Source organism: Melospiza melodia, chromosome 6, assembly GCF_035770615.1.
Source record: "Melospiza melodia melodia isolate bMelMel2 chromosome 6, bMelMel2.pri, whole genome shotgun sequence".
In the NCBI taxonomy this organism is placed as follows: Eukaryota; Metazoa; Chordata; class Aves; order Passeriformes; family Passerellidae; genus Melospiza; species Melospiza melodia.
The window spans coordinates 26598156-26619657 of NC_086199.1; the positions used below are offsets into that span (position 1 = coordinate 26598156).

A 21502-nucleotide genomic window follows, 5' to 3' on the forward strand; every position below is an offset into this window, starting at 1 on the left:
TATTAAAGACTGTCAGCTGCCATTCACCAGGGTGTCTGGGAAGTTTCTCTCACATTTTTAAGCCTTTGTTTTCCAGTGCAACACACAAATTCAGTGCTGAAAGTCAAGATTTTCCCTAGAGGCCCATTTTTCCACAGCACCAGATCTATGTGTTTGTTGCAGACACTAAATAACTGCAGTTCTAATACCTCTAAAAATGTCATGTCAAACTTCTTTTTAGAAGAGCTGGATGAAATCTCAGCTCCTGTTCACAGAAGCCAGGGTTCAGCTGCAGATCTGTTTTGATGAAATCTCAGCCTCTGTTCACAGGTGCCAGTTGCCGAAGGTGAGACAGGGCAAACCAAAAACATTGTTCTGGCAGTGCAAGAGTGACAGAGGTAAGTTCCAAAATTTTTTGTCTTTGCATAAACTTCATCAGTATACAATAAAAAGTAATTATTAGAATGTAGATTTCTAAAATTAACATCAACTTTCATCATATCATCATTTTAATTTTATGAAGCTTAAGACATACTTTGAGTTATATTTCCTCAGTGTGTTTACTGTCATGGTAAGAATCAGTAAAGAAAAGTGCTCTTGATCATGATTGAAAAAACATAAAAATTTAATTTTAGTGTATACCATATTCTAAAAGAACCACTTGAATCTTTGTGTGAGGATATATAAGTTGGCTTGCTGTTGAAACTATACAGGTTTTTTTCTAAGAATTTTTTTTAATTAAGAATTCCAGTTGCATGCAAAACTTAATTTCTCTCTGGGCTCATTTAAAGACTCAGGAAGTAAAAGCCCTGGTACAGAATTGTCTTAAATGGAAAAAAAAAGCATATTATTGCATAAAACTTTCAAAGCACCATGAACGTCTAAGACAAATATAATTATTATTATTGGTGTATCACCTCAAACATGTTGTTGTAAATGTCATTATATCAGATGAGTTTGAAAACAGTTTTCCATTTTGCACTTTATTTGACAAGGTGATTCATTGTGTAGAGCAGTTTAAGATGTCAGTCCCTGTGAAAAGAATTGAGTTGGACTGACATGCTCATGAGCATTCCTCCATCAAAGTATGTGATTAAAGAAGGGGTATTCTGAAATATTCTTACCCAACTGGCCTGAAATATGAGTGTTTCCTTTATTGAAATATAATTTATCACAGTCAACTCCATCTAACTAAACATGTGTATGTTAAGTGCAACATATGAAAAACTGGTTATAATTATCCACAAAATCATATTTGAGGTAAGTTTTTATGCTGCAACACAATGGTTTGTCAAGGAATTAAAATAATTTGGTTCTGACACCACATCTTCATTTTCAACAGTGGAATGATGAGTAAGGAAAAGATACCCAGACATTTTCTATGCATTTTGTATGTGCCTTGAGTGTGTCATTGGCTCATTTTTGATTGCATCAGAGAAAGACAGAAATTTTCCATCTTGCTTTAGACATTTTTGCATTGAATTTGGGAAATTTCCCCTGTCCTTTCAGCAGACAACAGATTTCATCATGGAGAATTAAGTTTGCTCTCCACTGTCATTCATTTGGACTAACCTCCTCTTTTTGGCACACTGCCCATTCTATATTTACACTCCCTTACAATCTCACTAGGTTATTCAACTCAAAAATTTAATGACAAAATGAAATTCCATAGATTAATTCTATATCATGTGAAGGAGTATAGTATCTCCTTTCATCATGTCTGAATTCACTATCAGTCCATTTCCATGAGTGACTTGTTATTATGTGGCTAGGAGAAGAAGAAAGACAGATTTTTCTTAACCAAATCATTCATTATTTTAAATGCTATCAAGTCTATTATGTTACAAAATGCTATCAAATAGTTATATACTACAGGCATAACTCAACCTTCCTTCTCACTCTCCCTCCATCCTTTCCTTTCCCTTTCCTTCTCACATATTTTACTTCTAGACAGACAACATTTACCTTTCCAGATGCAGTATATTATATGGCTGAGGACTAATCTGCTGATGCACTTGCTGCCTTTGTCTTCCAATCTTACTTTGGCCATAAAGAGTGGTGAGTGGCACAAAAATATGTACTAACAAGTTACAATTTGACTTTTCTCACAGCTGACAATAATTACTAAGAACACATCCCTCCCCCTCCAAAGAAATCACACAGATACCCCTCCCTCTCTGAGAAGAAATCTCCTCTTCAACACCCTGTGTTTAATGCAATCAAATGTTAATTAACTGACAATGGTACACCTGATTGATATGCTTGGCATAACTGAACGGCAGATTCAAAAAAATGAGTATTCATGCATAGTATCACTTTACACTTTCAATAACAAGTCTAGCAATAGAGATAAATCTCTTTCAAAACAGTGTATGCTCCTATTATTCTACAAATACTTTAACCAAAGCTAGCTCCCATCAGCCATCCTTGAAGCTCCACCTCCTCCTCTGCTTCTCTCTTCTTTTTCTTTTATCAGCCAGCATGACATTTGCTGATCTGAATCCTCCCTCCAGTCTACTTGGCACAGCTTCAGCATCCTGCATCTCCAGTAATATTTGTACTCTAAAATTACTGAGTTACACAATTCTAACTTCATCTTTTAACTTAGCTAATTCCTCCACTCTCCAGAAATAAAATAATACTGCTTGCTATTGCAAAGGAAATTCCATTTTTAAAGCACTGAAGCCCTTAGAATTCCTCCTGCCAGCCACTTTCTCTTCACTCCAAGCCACTACGGCTCTGGTACCATTTGCCCATTTTTTAAAGCATTACCTTTAACTGTCTATTACAAACTTAAGTTGAAAACACTTCATTTAATTTCTGAGCTGTGCAAGAAGAAAAGGTATGAGTGGAGAAATGTTCAGCTTGAGGAGCAGGGGATAAGGTACAGGAATATATACAATGACCAGCAGAAAGTATGAGAAACATTTATATTGTCATTTAAGGCAAACTCCTTACAGAGGAAGCTTTCTTTAGTAGTCATATTAATAGTGGAAAATGGAGGTCTATGTGCATGAAAAGTTCTTTAAAGGCTTTGCCTCCACAAAATATGGCCAAAAGCAGCACTGATGAGCTCAGCTGGCACAGACAGCAACCCAAGAGAACTATGATGTCAGGGGTTTTTGATTCACGCAACCATCTCAACCACTGAAATGGCATTTCCATAACCTTTTCAGCACTTTGAAAAGCCCTATTTTGAGGTGAGTAAAGCAAAACCTGCAGAGATTTATCTAACATCAGTGTGTCAGGATAAATAATGATCAGTAAATAGAAGTATAATAATGCTACTCAAGTTGGAATATTCTTGATCAAACTAGTGGCAGGTACTACTAGGGTTTATAGAATGATTGCTTTTTTGTTTTCATTTCCTTTTATAATTTTTTTTTGTCTGCCATTGTGTATTATTTAAAATCTGCATGCTAAAATTTCTTTTTAAAGCTTGTTAGAGGCAGATGTGCCTCAGCCCAAATTTGGTCCACTTCCTTATGAAGAAACAACAAAACACATGGCCTCCAAAGTGAATTCTATGATCAGGTTTTTTATTCAAGAGCTACAGAGCAGAAATTCACGTATATATGCACCATCGCCTGTAGGAGAAATTGACATACCACCTTGCCTAAGGGCATATTATTTTCAGTACTACTTATCTCCCCAGGAAAAAAAAAAGAAAATATTTGGAATATATGGTTGATGTTCAATAGAAGTTCTTTCTAAGTCTGATTTTTTTTAATTCTGTAAATGAAGTGTATCAAGAATGGTATTCTCTTTCACTGTTGAAATCTTGTGAAATATGCCTTTCCCTGTCGCTCTCATAATGTTTGGAAAATGCTACAACTAGATCCTTGCTGCATTCAAAACATCCTTACACTAATTACAAGAAAGAAAAATGTTTAAAATATTTCATATGTTTTAAAAATTATTTTCCCTTCCACTTCCAGAATGCCACAGATACATGGGCTCAATATAAGGCAGAGGTAAAAATATTTACTTATCTGTTCTTTTCACATTTAATTTAATTTTAATCATTATATAACTGTAAATTTTAATAACTACTTTGACAATAACTATGATAGCACAGTAATATTTGTAATCTAAAATTACTAATTTATACAATTTTAACTTTAGTTTTAACTTAGCTTATTTCTCCACTCACCAGAAGTAAAGTAATTCTGCTTTCTAGTGCAAAGGAAATTCCATTTTTAAAGCACTGAAGCACCTAGAATTCCTCCAGTACACAGACTTAAATGATGCCAACTTCACTTATGTCATAGTCCTTAGCACATTTCTAATATTAAAGATGAACATATATTTACTGAGCAAACAGAGATCATATGAAAAATGTAAGCTTTTGAGGTTGGTGGAAAAGGCATAAAAGACAGGGCAACTCTGAAAAATCAGACACACAGCACTGAAGGCAATAGATCAGATGTCATTTGTTGGCCAAAACCCCTCTCAAAGTGATGCTATTATTAGGAATACGTTTGTTATAACTTGTCAGTGGAGGAGATTGACTTGGCTAAGAATTTGACATCCCTGTTAATCCTCTTGAGCCAAGTACAGTCTGGCCTAAACATTAATAACCCCTTTCCTGTGCACAATAGCACAGAAAAATTTACAACATTGTTCCCAATGCCTTCTGGCCAAATAAAAAAGGACCAAAGAACCAAAAGCAGACATCTTAGCAGATACATGTTATTCAAAATATGTTGTTTTCATCAACACAGGGGAATTGCAATGAAATGCTAAAATATGTGGTGTGGAAGGCTATGTCCTCTGTGCTTCCTGTTACCAAGGAGGAAGGTCAAGATGTTGTCTAAATGACAGCAACTCTTTATTTGAGTTCATTGCAACCAAACAGGAACAATTTGAGAATATTTTCATGTGCTTGCATGCTGATGTGTACACTTGTATACAATGAACAGCACAAACAACCATAAGAACGTGGAGACACCACCTGACTTTCTTCCCAGTACAGTGGTACTGCATAGGTGCATTGTATCACTAAAAATCTTTTACTTACCTTGGGAAAAATGAAAACCATTAAGTAAGAGAGACTGAGGACGTGGCTTATCCATATTTAAAACTCATTTGAGTGAAAAAAAATGTTTTTAACTGTAGTCCCAGGCATGTATTTTAGCACTAGTGTTAGTGTGCAATGCCTTTGCTTAGAGCTGCAGAGCTCTGGCTCTCTGTGGGAGAAATGTGAAGTAGGGAGGAAAAGGAGATCCATGTGTCAGGGCCATTGCTGTCAAATGGCCTCCTCACACATTGCAGATGTTGTTCAAGCATGAGGCTGGGAGTGTGTGGAATAAAAAGCAGCCTGTGGAACTTTAGTAGGGAATAAATTCTGCAGAAAGCTTGCAGCATTCCTCTCTGCCACAAAAGAATTTCACCAGCAGGAATGAATTCTATACAAGACTCTCTGCATGGGCTGATCTTAAGGTACTCTTGGTATATCAACATTAGTTTTATACCATACCAACATTTTCCTTTAGGAAATTGCATGAAGTTCCAGCACAATATGGCCATAAGCATGATTTGCACTAAGAGAGGAAACAGTCCTGTGGAATATATATATCAGTGTTTCAATTAAAAATCAATTTTTATTGATAAAAAAGTCAATTCTGAGAATAAAAATTGTAAAAGAGTAAATTTTCTAGCCAAAAAAGCCTAAAAATGGTAACTTCATCTCATGAGACCAAATAATATAGATGTGGGATTACTAGTCAAAATAAAATGTTTCAGTCTCTCAGAGAGGAACCACAGAAATTTGAGTTGTGACCACATAGTATTCCAGATATTGTATGATGAATATGTGGTTTATTGATTTGACAAGTAATACTGTTTTCCCCCAGGAAAAAAGTGAATTTGTGGCAAATGGCCTAATAGAATGGTACAAGTAATTGATGGAGTTATGCACAGTCTGTTGGGTGAGATGACAGATCTGAAAAGCCACTGAATTATTGGTTTGCCTGTTGTCACAGTGCAAGGTATGACCATAGTCAAAGTAAGTTTAAAAAAAAAGATAGCATAAATCAGAAAATACTGGGGAAAAAAGAAGAATAATTATTAACTCAATTCCTCTGTCAAGACCATTTAAAAATCATGGTTGAGATAACTCATAAATAAACATAATTGTCACTGCAAATAAAATTAGGAGTTATATTTTGAATGACTATATATTTATATATATATAAAATTTTAAAATACAATAAAGTAGTATTCAGCTATATAATTATATATCTTATGTAATTATTGGTTAACTTGTTAGACTTATATATAAGATAAAAGATATGCATGTGCAAAATCTCTGCAGATTCAAAATGTTCGTATAATAAATACTTCTTATTTATACTTAAAGATAAGCACTGTTACTGCTGCCCTACAAACCTCATAGTTTGCCTAAGGCTACACTGCAGAAATTTAAATTTAGAGACAAATAATTTCCCTTTTGCAGTAATAGGAAGCTGTTAATACTTTGGAAAACATGAGATTGTTCTTAAATATCTGTTCCTTCAGTGTTGCATGAATATATCTGCTGGTCAGTGTAGCTTCTCTCTTCTTACAGCTAAGCTTGTCAAACTGATGTCCATGTTTTAAAGGAGGAATGATGAAGCTTTTTGTAAAAACGTTTATATAGTTGGAAATATAATGATTAAAGGTGGCATCAGAGGGCACTGCTTGTCTTAAATTTCCTGACATTCCTTCCCAATAGTGTTTTTAGGAGATGAATGCCATGTTTGCAGAGTTAACTTATAAAGCTGGCTGGTTGGCTTTTTTTGGCCACTCAATATCTTTTAGCAAAAGATAAAAGCACTTGAAATGTACAATCTAAGTCATCAAAACAGCCAACTGCTAGAGCATCTAGATAGAACTCATTCAATATGATTATGTAAATGAATGAAATTTTAAGAATTGGACAACAAACTGTTGCTGATGAACAATTAAATGGTCTGCTATAAAATACTGTATGAGATACTAAACATTTGTATCTCCTTGTTTGGCCCAAAAGACCTATAGAATCTTTAAAGACAAAGTTCTTTACCTGTGACTTAGACAATACAAATCTTCATCAGTTAAAGAGTTGTATACCTCTAAGGAATATTTGCAAGGAAAACCATATTCTTTGGAATTTTGAGAAAGCATTGCTTGGAACGCAGGTAAAACAGATCACCAATTCTGCTTTTTTTTCCCCAATAAACTATGTTTATTGTGCCAATTCTAATTACCATGCAATCTAATGGTTTTAAGGCTTATAATTTCCACATCACTGGACATCACAAACATGAAAGCATTTTATACTGTCATTATACATCAATGTTTGCAGTTGGTTATACATATATACAGAAATTATTCACACATCTTAACCTTGCTATTTCCTCCTTTCAAACCAACATAATTTTACTGTGAAAGCAGCTTTTTAATAAATGGTATAAGAAATACAGCAAGGCACACATTTTTTAAAAACTTTTTTCTCATTACCACCTCAAGAAGCATAAAAACCCAAAATGTTATACTTAATTCAGTAGAATGTCAACAGTTTCTAATATACAACACTATGTAGTTGTTTCTTGAAGTGTTGCATAGATTAAATTTTTAAATTAAATAAATAAAATGCCATTTATTTAAATTGCTTAATTTTTAGATGTATTGAATCAGGAGGACCAATGACTTCTTTTTGCTGCAATCCAACAAAATAGTCACTTTAAAAGCAAAATAGTTTCAATAAACTTATGCATTATACAGATAAATATTAAATTTGATACATAAAATAGAAGAGTACTGACAGGTACAATTCTGAAAAGATGAACCAGACTGACTGTGAATTCTATAGTACTTTAAAGAACAGAACCAGTGGTAAGTAGTACAGGAGCATCCAATTTAGGAAGGGGAGGTCATTAGAGGTAGCTTGGGAGAGGAATCCATATGAAGGCAAATGGCCTTGCTACAAAATAAAATGATCACTGAAATAGGACTAGCATATGCAGCCTGACCACAAAGCCAACATGGACAAACCACATTTGGAAAAAAAAATTATCTTGGGAGTCAGTTTAATGAAGGGCAGTGATACAATGGAATTGGAGGTCATCCCAGGGTTTACAGGATGAACCTGCACCTGAATTGCAGCCAAGTTTCTAAAAGGAAACAGAAAAGTAATAGTAGGTTACAGAAAATGAAATTTTATTTGCAAAACATAGGTCTTCCAGAACAATAATATATAGCCATTAAATGGTCACATGCCAGAGTCTTTAATGCAGAAGCATACAGTAGGCAAAAAGTTACTTTTAACAGCCTGAGGTACAAGTAAATGTGAAAAAATTAATTGATGTAGAAAAGTCACTGATTTTCATAAAGACTTTGCTTCTAAAGAAACAAGGGTGTTCATCACATTGAACCTTTTCCCTGGATCATATCCTCATCGTTTCCTGTGAACTTACCTCCAGCACACAGAAGTGCACCAACCAATGGAAACATGGAAACTTTCAAAAGTCAAGCAACAAAGAGATCTATCTAACAATTATTTTAATATTTGTGCAAACATACATAGAGAGACTTCAATGGAGAAGAGGAAAAGACTGTCACAGAAGTGGTCTGTGAATAGAATTGTCAGTATCATCCCTGCATTTTTAAATTGTAAATAACTATTTATACACTTCTAGTACCAGCAATGAGTTAAATTTGCCTACTATAGAATTATCCAGCTCAGAGTTTATGGTAAAACTATTCAGCAAAGAGCATGGGCTTATGATGAGAATTATGAAGAAATAACTGTCAGAATACAGCTCAAAGATTAGTGCAAAGTACATCTCATAGGCATTTCCTAGGAGGCACTCCAGACATGCATTATGTGCCTTCCAAGTTAAGCAGGAATATCTGGATCTATCCAGTTACCATCTCCTTTGATCTTCTTTGTTGTAACTGACCACATCCTTCCCCATTTATACAAGAAATACTCTTACTTGAAAATATTGAAAAGCTCAGCTGTCTGTTCAGATATTAATGAAGAACTGATCTGAATAAAGTGGCAGATTGTATCAAAGGTTTCTACAATTCTGGCATGAGTAAGAAAAGTCTCACTGATGGATTTTTCAAAAATTATGTAATTCATAAATTTCAATACAAGACTCTCTGTTTATTTAGCTTTTTTAGAGTCAGGTACTGTAAGGAGCTAAAAAGTCAAGACTGCTTTAAACTCTATAAAGAAACTTTATATTATTTACTTCCCTATAAAAATCTCTAGAAAAAAAAATTAAGCAAAGATTTAGATTATTATTGTAGTTCCAGTCTCTAAAAGTAAATTGTTATATACTAACTATTAAGTAAATGTGGGGTTTTTCCTCCTGTAGGAAATAAATAACCAACAGTCCTTTGCAGTTATGTATCGTCTTTTATCTGTGGATCTCAAAATACTTTTACATAAATAGGCTATTCTTCATAGGTCTCACTGATTATTATTCTCATTATTTTGTTGCTAAAAAAATGAGACAAGAAAGGAAAATGTCATACAAAATATCTATTGCTGAGCAGGAAATAACAGTCAGACACTTTGAGCACCAGTGCTGGATTTCTCCTGGTGATAGTAAGTGGCAGAATATTCTATCTAATATTGCAGCACTGTCAGATAAAATCAATTGTGTTTTCTTAAGTGCAAGTAAATTATTTTTCCCCTAAATTAAGTTAAAACTTAAATTTAAAATACAGAAGTAAGGAAATAGCTTTTATTTACTTGTAAGAACTAACAGATTACACACAGAATTCTAAGGCATCCTCTAGAAAAGACTTTGGGTAGAACACATAAATGTCCTAAATGTATTGATCTCTATGCATATTGAATTTGTCACTAAAAGTTCCCATCCCATTGGTGAGTCATGGGTCACAGTGGCAGCAGAAGATCACATGCTCTCATGTACAGCTAGATCTTTCAAGGTGACCCCTAATTGAGAAATAAAATCAGTGCAGCTTTATGAGCACCTTTGTTGAAGAACTCTGTGTCAGCTCATGTGAAGGAGTAGTCAGTGCTGTCAGAGAGATTTTCGAATCTGCCCATAGAATTATAATAATTTTCCCACAATGGTCTTTTTTTTCTTTTTTTTTTTCTTTTTTTTTTCTTTCTTTCTTTTTTTTTTTTTTTTTTTTTTTTTTGTGTAGCACACTGTTAAACAACAGGACTGCAACATTTGACAAAACTATTCATTCACTATTTGATAAAACTATTTATTCACTATTAGTTTTATTCCCCTGTAAAGCCAGGGCAAATACTAAAACAGTACAAAATCAACCCACATTTGAAAGCATGTCTTTTTCAGCTTTGAATTCTCAGTATGCTTTTAAGGTACACATATAGTATAGATTTTTTTTCTAAGTATTGCAGCTACACATGGAATTACACATTTAAATGAGCTTACAGCACAGGTGCTTCAGGAAAAATAATGGTGTTTGCCATTTATCTTTCAAATTAAATAATGTGTTTTTAAATAGTAACTTTTTTCATAATACACTTATGGGAACAACATTTATCTGTCACATTTTAAAAGATGTATTAGTAATAAATGTAAATTACCTTTGGAAAATCAGTAATTAGCCTCATCAAAAAATAAACAATCTGCCACCAAAAAGATAATCTTTAGCATAGTTAAGTATAATAACTGTTATTTGAATAAGTTAACAAATTAGGATAGATTGCTTCTGTAATTCATTCCCCATAGCATGAGAGATGAAGTTAAAGCATCAAGCTTGTGGATGGGGGAAGGGAGCTCAGACTTTAGTGAAACCAAACCTAGCAGCTCATATTTTCATTTTTGGTGTGTCAGAGATAAACTATATGTATTCTAGAACTTTACTACTGGGAATAATACAGTACATAGTTTCCATGGAAGTAATGCTATATGTACAAGTTAAGAACTAGTGTATCTTCCTACATTTAAAAAGTGGGAATGTAGTGTGAAGAGCTTTGTTCTCTTAAAATAATTTGTCAGCCCCTGGGCAAAAGTGAAAGCTATAACATAACCCTATTAAGTTGCTGTATCCAGATTTTGCATTATATTTTATTGCATTGTGGGGCATTTTTTATTAAACCTATCCTCTGTGTCCAATCTTAGAACTCACACAAACTGCATATTTTCATTTCCAGTCTTATGGAAAAAAAAAAATCTGGCTACCATGCAAATAACTATAAAGTTCTGAAGAGTGAGGTAAGTTTATGCAGTATTTTGAGATCCTCAGAGCAAAAGTACTAACAAATTGAAAAGACATGTCATTATCAGTGAAAGAATGAGAACAAGGATAAAATCACACTCACTACAGCACATATTCTTCCTCAAAATAATATTATAAAAATGAGTGAAAAAATGAGAAAACTAGCAAAACAATAACTTGGAGAGCTTATATTTATATCAGTTTCAGTTAAAAATCTCAGACTTTTGTCATCATCTCAATTTCCAAATAGAGACTTCTATATACACATAATCAATTTAATTTAATTCTAGAATACATAGAATTATCTATGAGTTTTGCAATTCATAGTTCATCTCCATTGCTTCTCCAATTGTTTGGATGTGTCCAAGTATTAACCTAATTGGCAATCAGCAGGTCATGATGGCCTATTTCAAAAACATTCCAGACACATCCTCTTTGCTATGATGGTTCCAAGATAATGCATTAGTCAAACAGAGATGTGTTGAGATAGCAGCAAGCTGTAGACTATTGCTGTCATAACCTAAAGGCTTTGCTAGAAATATATATGTGACTGTGGGAATGCTGGGTAAACCACCAATAAATGGAAAGCCCAAAGCTTAGAAATATAACATAACAAAATCAAAAAATGAGAAAGTTAGATCTCTAAGAGCAGCAAATAAATCTATTTTGTACAAATCATATGTGATCCTCTGCTACAGCTACATAGTTTGCCATAGGAGAGTACTAATGTTTTCCATGGGCAGTGATGAATAACAGCCTTTTCTCCTGCCAACATCTTGGAATCATAGCATAATTTAGGTTGGAAGGAAACTTGAACATCAACTGGTCCAACCTCCTGTTAAAAGGAAGGCTGTTTTCAAAGGTAGAAAAGATTATTCAGGGCCACATCCACTTGAATTTTGAAAATCTCCAGAGGTGGAGACTCAAGAACTCCTCAAGGAAATCTGTCCCATGCTTAGCCTTGTTTTTTATAGTAAATTCCCTTGCTACAACTTCTGGCAAGCAGCAGCATTTGGAATTGGATTGGCATTTGGAGTTGCTGTTCTGGCTGTGGTCTGCTGGAGGAGTGTTTCCAAAGACTAATGGCATTTGATAGAGCTGTGCTGGCTTTTGGGTCACCAAACTAGTGAGACTGAAAACTGCAGTGCTGAATGCTAGGAACTGACCCAAAAGTGGTTTTGTAGATCCTCTTCCGTAATTAAATGTGCAGCAATTGTTCAACATTTATGTGAGGTCAGAAATTCCAGATCTGAACCACTTTCAAACACTGGTAGAGATCAGGACCACCTTTCTGCCTTAGGTTCCATCACCTTATTCATGTTTCAAAATGCTTACCACAAAAGAGAACCGAAGGTTGCAGTACTGCTGGGTACTGGACAGTCATGAGTTTCCATCTCCATTACCCTCACATTATATACTTTGATGATGTTGTAAAGATTTGTTGTTTTGGAAACCTCAGCTTTTGGCCTAATGCTATGTTGTAATAATTCTGTTCTTAATAATGGCTTACTGAATTAAAATAATGGTTAACTGGCATCAGGAGATTACTTATTATCTCTCTATTCTCCAGTCTGCTTAGCCATTCTTCATGGTTTGTCTAGAAATATTGTAGAACTTCAACTCACTAGTCAAACAAACTAGTTCTTGTAGAACTGGAAGTTTAGCTTTATCAAGCGCTTTTGAACCCCTCCTAAGACCAGATGCCTGCAGAGAAAGGCATCAATGAGCAGGAATGGTTTCTGGTTCCCTCGGCTGAGGAGGGAATGGAGACTGATATATTACGTTGGAGGAATTCCCAGGTTCTGCAAGATAGCAGACTTGTTCCAGAAGGGAGCAGCTCCAGACAGTGCAAAGCCAAAGGGCAAAAAGCAATTCGTATTCACTGCATTTGTTGACTAGTGGCATGTAAACTGGGATTATAGTGTAATCAAAACAAATGACATAACACTATCATGAAACAGAAGCCCTGGCTGATGATTCATCTCCTTCCATTGTACAAAAAAAAAAAGTTAAAAAAGAAAAGTAAAAAAAAAAGTAAAAAAAAAAAGTGCAACTTGTAGAGTACATACCTGTTTTTAGAATAATCTATGTGCCTGGAGAGGGTTACATTCTATCTGTGCATATTTATATGTCTTTCCTTATGAAGTTTGAGGAGATTTTCTTCACAAGTAAGAGTTTTTCTGTTCTGTTGTGAACCATCCTTTTTCTGTGAATGGCCAGGCTTTATCTGAAACTCTGTACCTGAGGCCTCTTCAGAAGCAGCAACACATCCTTTTTTATCTTCCGTTCCAGGTGATTTTCCTGCACTACTCTTTTTAGTGCTAACCTCTGGAGAATTCTTTTCCAAACTTTCATTTCGTCCATCTGAAAACAGCAAATTATCATCAGCATTTTTTGAATTACTTGATGTACATTTTTTGTTAGTATTTGGAATATTTATATCATTGTCATCCCCACATAAGAAAGATAAATCCCTACCTTCAGAAGAAGTTTTTAACTCTAATGACTCTGGAGTCACTTCACCTAGTGACTCTGCAGATGTTTCAGAAATAGGGTTAGAAATAGGTTGCTGCTGCTCAACTTGTGCTTCAGGAGAACCATTAGAAATAGACTGTTGCTGCTGCTCAACCCGTTCTTCCTCAGGACAGGCTTCAAAGAAGCATTCAATATCTTCTCTCTCATCTGTGAAGTCCAGTGGCACAGGAGTGCTGCTCTTTTCCTCGATGTATTTGATTACTTCTCCACAGTCACTATCATGAGAAGAAAGTGAAAGATAAGAATAGAAGTCCCCTTTTCTTAGCTGGATGGGTCTGTGAGAGTGTTCTAACACTTTTTCCTTGATCTGTGCTAATGAAGCTGGAGCAGATGACTCACATTCAGGTTGTGACTTACTTTTCAAAGCTGTTGATGCCATGTCTATTATCTCCCTGACAAAATTGTGTACTGAGCCATCTTCCATGGTTTTTTTATCAAAATCAGCAGATTCACAGTTACAGCACATATCAAAACCATTGGCTGATGAGTTGCATTCTGCTTCACTGGATTTCAAGGCAGCACAGCAATCAGGAAATTTTTCAGTAGCATTTATTCTATGTTGTTGACCACTAGGTAAGGATGTCTGTAAAGCTGTATCTTGCATGACTACAGAATTAATTTCTGAGGAAGATTCAAGGCAAGGCTTTTTTGCAGGAGAGGAAGCAACAGAGTGATGATCAGGCTGAAGATGACTTTGACATTCTCTTGGAGGGTTCCTGGATCCAGCTGAAGAAAGAACAGTCTCCTTGCCATCCATATGTGAATCATCTGAACTGTCTGTAAATGCTTCACAGACACCACACTCATTTTCAGCTTCTCTGACATCATGTGATGCATGAGTTTTGGGGGTTGCTGTGACACTAACAAGACCTTCCTTTTGGCTGCCAAGAGTATTTTCGACATTGCCATTTTCCATATCATCCACAAGCTGATCCTTCACAACCTGAGAAATGTCTTTCACTGGGTGACTCTTTGTCCCTTTTCCACGATCACATGGTATATTCTTACTATTGCCATTATTTTCCGATATTTTCTGCACTGAACCATTCAACAGTGTTTCAATGCTTAATGTATCTGTGGCTTTTGATGTCTCATTACTAACTTCTTTACTGCGCTGAATTTCATCACTGAGGTTACTTTTTCTTTTCTCCCTTGTCAAGGAAAATTTTGGTCTAATCCAGGTTTGGAGCTCATTTTTTATATAATCAAGTCCTGAAATTAAATTGCATTCTTCATAAATGTCCTCATCAGTTGCTATACTGGAGTCGTCATCTTCATCTTTGATACCTAGCTCTTCCTCAGTTAAGGTAAGGGTGGAACTTGAAAGCAAATCACTGTCATCTTCATCATCAGTACAAGCAGAAGTGCAGGAGACATTAACAATCATGCTGACATTGACATCACTCTCATCAGCTACAGATCTATTAAGATGTTTCCTAAATGATGCATTTGAATCTGGTATTTTATTTCTGTGTAGTACAATGTCTTCAGAGCAAAGAGAAAGATCCTCGCTGCTGCTGAGTTCAGTGAGAGAAGCTGCTGAATCCTCATTGATTGAAGATGCAATATCTAGAGACAGCTGTCCAGTAAAAGACATTTTTTGAGAGCTACTTTGGAGTGTCATATCAGAGATGCTGCGCTTTATTTTTTGATCTGAAGGACTCTGGATATTCTCTAAGCGATTCAGAAGATCTAATGTCCTTTTACTGAGCTCTCCAACAGAATCACTGCTTGCACTTATGTCTCCAGAGCCATGATGACTGAAAAGATCTTCGTTGCTTTTGTAGGAAGTCAGCCAGCTCTCCAAAGAGGCACTTCGCTGAAGACCATCTCCACTTTTAAAAATACCTGAGCTGAACAAATCACCTACTACCGACAGAGATTCTAAAGAAGAACTATGAGATAAAGTGGAAACCTGTCTTGTATTCTCTGTAACAGGTAATTTTTTTACAGTTTCTACAGATTTACCAGAACTGGGATCTGATTCTCCACAGATACTTGCCAGAGTATGATCATGAATAAACCCATCTGGTTGTGACTCTCCTGACTTATGTTCGGATTTACCAGATATTTTGTCAAAACAAAAGTCATGAAACAAACTACCCTCTGTATGTGTTTTTTCAATCTGTGATTGTTTCATTATCACTGGTAATTTGAATTTGGAGCCTTGAAGATATGAATAATCATAAAATGTAAACACATCATGTTTTCCTTGCAATTCTTCTGGACAACCAGGGTTGGACATAGTAATGCTGTCCAAATCTTCATCGTTTTCACTTCCACAGCATACAGAAGGAGCCAACTGGAAATCATCTGAAAGACTAGTATGATCTTCTTCATCTTGGTTTAGTTTTGGTTTTATTACATTTTCCACTTGGATTTCCACATGCCCAATTTCAGGATTACTCTGACTGCTTTCAATATCATTTAGCAAAAAAATTTCTGAATTATTTGTAGTTTCTGTATCACATTCACTCACTATCCCACTCTCACTCTCAGAATGCCTGCTTATGTTCCCACTCTGATACATGCAGTTATATGGTTTTGCCAATGTGGTACCTCCTATCAGATCTGGCAGGGATTTGGTAGATGAAAATGATGAATCTTTACTGAGACTTTTGTTTAAAATGTTAGACTGCATTACACTGGAGAGTCTGGATGTTTTTTTCAAAAAAGGGATATGTTTTTTTTCTGATAATTCAATATTATGAAGACTATAGACCTGATAGATGTGAGGATTTGGAGGGGAAGTAATGTTGGGACAATAAAGAGGAATTCCATGATTACTGATATTTTCATCCTCATTCACATCATTATCACCACATTCTTCTGAGGCAGGTTTCTGGTTTAGATCATCCTTGTTGAGCTCCTGATCAGGATCACTTAAGTCTTCATGAATACTGATGAGCTTATTACTTATGTCAGTTTCATCCCATTCTAGTGCATCTTCACTTGGACCATTTAGATCCATCAAACTGGGATCAATAACATTTAGAGGCTCCTGTAAAAGAAAAAGTCAAAGATTAAAAATATTTACAGCTGTACTTTAGATGTGCTCCCACTAAAATCATGTAAGTTAATGGAAGTAAAGTGCATTTTTGGAACAATGATCACTAATAGGCTTTTAATTTTGTTACGCCTTGTGTGCTATTAAAATGATCAATTAAAATGAAACCAATTACATTTCCAAAGATTTCTTAGACTTCTTTGTTTCTTTTTATTTGCTGTCAAAATATAATACAGAAATTTCAGTTTAATATATTAATTGTGGTTAGTCATTTTATAGATATAAAGTTTTTAACTTGAAATCACAACAGAAGTGTGTTAGTGAAAAATATGCAATTATGTTGAATATATGAAAAACTTTCTTAGCCTGCTTAATTTTAAAATAGTTAAGATGTAAAGGATTTATGAAATGATTTTTGAAATGTTTATAACAAACTTCTCTGTAGTCAGCCTTAAAACAACAGATCACAAGTCTTGATGAATTTTTGCTAGAATTTGTATTTATTCTTTACTTGATAATAAAAGCAGTACAAATGATCAGTAAGTAAGATTAATGAATTTGATATGTTCAGCTGAAAGATCAAGTGCTACATGAGTTTCAAATAATGTCCGCTCTGGTATCCTTCTCTGAAAAAGGACTGACTGATAAATAAGTGTGAGAAACTTAATTTTCTTTTTAACATATTTGTAACTTTCCAGTAATGTTTGTTATTATGACTCAGAACATGTGATAACAAGAATTGTTCCTTCTAGAAATGTGTGGAAGAGGAAGAACACCTTGACAAATTTTCTTACTCAGATGTGATTTGTCAAGTGGCCAACAGTACCAAACCACTTTAAGCCCTTGAAAATAAGACTGAAATGATCACTGATTTGGAGGTTGAGCACAAATTAATTTCACTTTATTCTTCTATTTCCTGAGAGGCCTCCATATTAGAGAAGGCTTTGCTTTTACAAGGAGTCTTGTAATAGAACTGTTGACTAATGTAGAATTGTTTATTTTAAATCATCTGAACAGCTGAACAGCAATCACTGTATCCAGAAACACAAACACTTCTTCCAAGAAACCTCTCAACTCTGATCTTCTGCTTTCTCCAATTTTCTTTGAGCAAGTGATGTTTTTAAAATACAGCATTGACATGATGCCAAACAGCAAGAGCAAATCCCAGCAAATATAAAGCAGATAAAATGAAGTCCAATAAAGTGCAGTTCTGCACAACTTAGTTACTGACTTAGATTCATCAAGACTCGGCCAAGGCTAATTGTGCAGGGAAAGGCACGTACTTCTGACTTCAATTCTCAGCTGGAAACTCTCTTTGAAGTACGAACTAAAGCTTCACAGCCCTTTTGTGAGTTCCATAGCTAGGACACAGATTTTGGGCTGGGACACTTTGCCAAACCGGGCATAAGTGATATGAACCAAGCTATTCTCTCAGGAGAAGCCCTACCTACATGCTGTTCTTAAAAGAAGCTTTCTTGTCCTGTATCATTTTGCATAAAGCAGATATTAATTTGGTCATAGATAGATGAGGATAATTTTGTCCTGCAGTGCTGTGTTTGGCATGTTTTACCAGCAAGAGGCACAGACACAGATAGTGTCAAATCTCTGCTCCAGTGCCTATTTAATTATGGATATAGGTGGCATTGTTTCTGTGCAAGAAACAAGGCTATATCATCCCAGTATGTCCACTAAACAAAAGGCTAAAACAATCAACGGAAATCAGGCGGAATTATTTCCCCCAAACTGGGCAGCTATCCACCATTCATCGGGGTGATGTGATTATTAACTTACTTGATAAATCAAGACTCTCTCCATCTAAGATAAATCTACATGCTCGTGCTTCATTGGACTTAGCTGTAATGTAGGTCCCTGAGTCCTGCAGCTGTGTTAAGAGATCACATATAGTAATGGGCAGAACTGCAAGTGAGAAAGAATTTTTTTCATTCTTGGCCGGTAAGGAGGCCTTTGGTATTTCATGAATCTGTCATGACTAATGTTGAAGGTTTGAGTCTCTTTGTGAATCTACCTACCCCAAAGTTTTTATAGAGTACCTCTGCTAGAGTTCTTTCTTTTTCCCCCATGAGACATTGGCTAAAGAAAAATTCCTGTGAAAACACGCATTTACTAGACAGTTATGGCTATCAGAGCAGTTCTGTTCATTGTGGATCCAGAAATCTTTATTTGGATTTGCCAGTTTGCTGTGTTTTAATAAAAGCTCCTGGTTTGTACTTAGCTGAACTCAGTTTCCCAGCTGTAGATGACCCTTAAGTAACATTTAAGTAAAATGTAAGAAAATGAAATTATTTGAAAATCTGTTAGATTAAAAAAGAAATCAGATTCAATGGCTCATTTTTTCTGTGTCATGTTTTACAATCCTGTCATACTCAGCATTAGGAAGACATTGCTGTGGGAAGTTTCCTAAACTGCTTGATTTTACTGTTTTAAGCTTCTGGCAGCTGCATGAAGAAATTACTAAAGGCAGGAAATCAGCAGCAGGTTCCAAGAATTTTATGTTCCATAGAATCTGATTCTGTTTCAAAACAAAACATTTGGTCCTCATTGGTCAGGAAGATAACCTTCCCTCTGTAAATCAGCACTTGGCTGCTTGTTTGTTCAGCAAGTCAGATGGACTAAAACAATAAAACATGTAGAGTTGTGACCTCAGCCCATTCATCTTCACTGAGTGCTCCCCACTTCAAAGCCTATTTTTTTATTCTTAAAAAGCACATGCTTTTCTGAGTCCTGGCATATACTCAGAAGTTTTGCAGTCTTAGCTTGATGGCAGGGGATTTTTAAAATTTTTTATTTTATTTTATTTAGTTTTGTTTTCTTTTATTTTCCTTCTGATTGTTGCTTATATTCGCAAAGACTCTTATGTAGATATGGTCATTTTACTAATATAGCTTTCTCTCTCCAAGGAACTGACTAAATTGATATTAGTAAATTACTACTGTAGTTATAAATATCATATCCCTTGAAGTACAACTTTAGTGGTTATCAGCTACACTGGCAGCCCTTCCAAAATACAGGAAAAGTTTTAACTTTGAAACAAACCACTCAGCTTAAGTCACACACATTTTGTATTTGGCATTTTTAGTACAGGTATATATTTTCCCTATATTTTTTTTACAAAATTTAGTGAACTGTTCAAACAAGGAAGAGATTGAGGTAGTTTTTGGAAGTGCCACACCATAGCCTCTGGAATAAATCTCTGGAGTGAACAATGGAAGGTGGTGTCACTCCAGCTGACATTTGCCCTGACAGCAGTAGTGAGGTAAAATCCTAGGAATTTTTAGGAATCATTTTTAACATATCAGATATCTCATTTTCAGGCTGCTCAGTGCAGAGGTAGGATGCTGGATGATTGGAGTTATCATGTTAGTAATAGATTGTTAGGTTTTGCCAACAGAATGTTTAAAATTCGCCGACCTTATGCTTTACTTGGTGTTATACAGAGGAGGGTACAAATGATAAATGTCAGATAGGGCCAGAGAGAAATTCTGTTTGCTCACTTTACTGGGAAATATGGTGTTAATTCTTCTTCCATGTTTTCCATTTGAGTGAACTGTATAGTATTGTACAATTCATCTTCCACACAAAGTAGATGAATCTTCTACTTCCATTTCCAATTGGGAAAGATTTATTTGTGTAAGAGCTGCAGCATGTTTTTTATTTTGTTTCAGTTAATTAAGAATATGTCTTTCCTAGAGAATTTGACTCTCTAGGAAGACTCCAAAGGACATTCTACCTAGCCTGGATCAAGGTATCTGAGTGACCTGGTCCAGTGAAAAGAGTCTGTGTATGGCAGGGGGATTGGAACTAGATGATCTTTCAGGTCCCTTCTAAGCCAAACCATTCTCTGACTGTATGATTCTCTGATTCTATAATCCCTTCTTGAAATGCAAATACCCAAAAAGGAAGGGGTCTATCCCAGACAGACATGCTGATCTCCACATGTAAGACAGACTATATTTAAAGAGAGTCCTGGAGTGTGCTACAGAACATCACATTTCAATGGAGTGAGCCCTCTATGCTGACTCTTAAGCCCTGGCTTTGCTGGAGTCTGTGGCAAAACATTGCAAAGGTACCTGTCCTGTCTGGCAAAAACTATTGTGATATAGGTTGATGGCACTAAATTTCCTGGAATTCAGAAACTTTTTTTTTATATATGAAAGAATGTGTGAGTAAAAATGTGTATCTAATTTTTCAAAAAATGGGTAGGTTTAAAGTAGGTCTGAGTGGTCTCTAACACTATAAAGTCACTAAATACCACTACATTTAGAGAAGATCTCTAAGATCAGTAAGAAAAGTAAGAAACAGCAAATAGTTTTGACCAAGAAAATTTAAAAAATCTCAATATAATAAGAATCAAAAGATGCACAATATTATGCATACTCCTATTTTTTGCATATTTCCACTAGATAAACACCACTTAGGAAGCATGTACTGTTGCATGAAAAGTTTTAAGTGAATAATCAATCAAATTATAGACTCGGAAGAGTGAAAGGTTAAATTAATTCTAATGTATTTGAAAGTGCTGCTTTAAGGATTTTAGCTATTCCTACTTTGAATCCAGAACTATTTTGCTCAGGAAAGCATTCCCATTTCAGTGGGATAACTCCTGTGAGCACAATTAGGTGCGTGCTTAAATCCTTGTAGAGTTGGTGTTTAATGGCTAACCAGTTACTCTGCAGAAAATGTTAATGGGAAGAAATAAGGTTATTAAGCTAAATAAAGATATTTCCTCAGCCCCAACGCTCTTTAAGCAAAAGTGTCAAAATGAAA

At 35.2% G+C, this 21502-nt stretch overlaps 1 protein-coding gene and 1 long non-coding RNA gene across 9 annotated transcripts in view; one reads left to right on the forward strand and one right to left on the reverse strand.

Annotated features, from left to right (window-relative positions):
- The window catches only part of LOC134420329 (uncharacterized), a 48321-nt gene extending 44367 nt beyond the window's left edge, over positions 1-3954 (forward strand). Inside the window, exons 4-5 of one of the 3 annotated variants that reach the window (XR_010028305.1) lie at positions 310-377; positions 3918-3954. This is a non-coding gene — a long non-coding RNA (uncharacterized LOC134420329). Of the gene's footprint in view, positions 1-296; positions 378-1929; positions 2038-3917 lie in introns of those variants that run through there. The other 2 variants (XR_010028307.1, XR_010028306.1) reach the window with 2 other exon arrangements.
- A 2305-nt stretch (positions 3955-6259) lies between these two features.
- Positions 6260-21502, reverse strand: part of AKAP6 (A-kinase anchoring protein 6) — a 257113-nt gene continuing 241870 nt past the window's right edge. For 2 of the 6 annotated variants that reach the window (XM_063160393.1, XM_063160390.1), the window contains exons 13-14: positions 13245-16711; positions 6260-8114 (exon numbers count right to left, since the gene is read on the reverse strand). In XM_063160393.1, the coding sequence (XP_063016463.1) occupies positions 13286-16711 (3426 nt within the window). In that variant the 3' untranslated portion in view covers positions 6260-8114; positions 13245-13285. The remainder of the gene's footprint in view (positions 8115-13244; positions 16712-21502) is intronic. The other 4 variants (XM_063160396.1, XM_063160394.1, XM_063160395.1 and 1 more) reach the window with 4 other exon arrangements.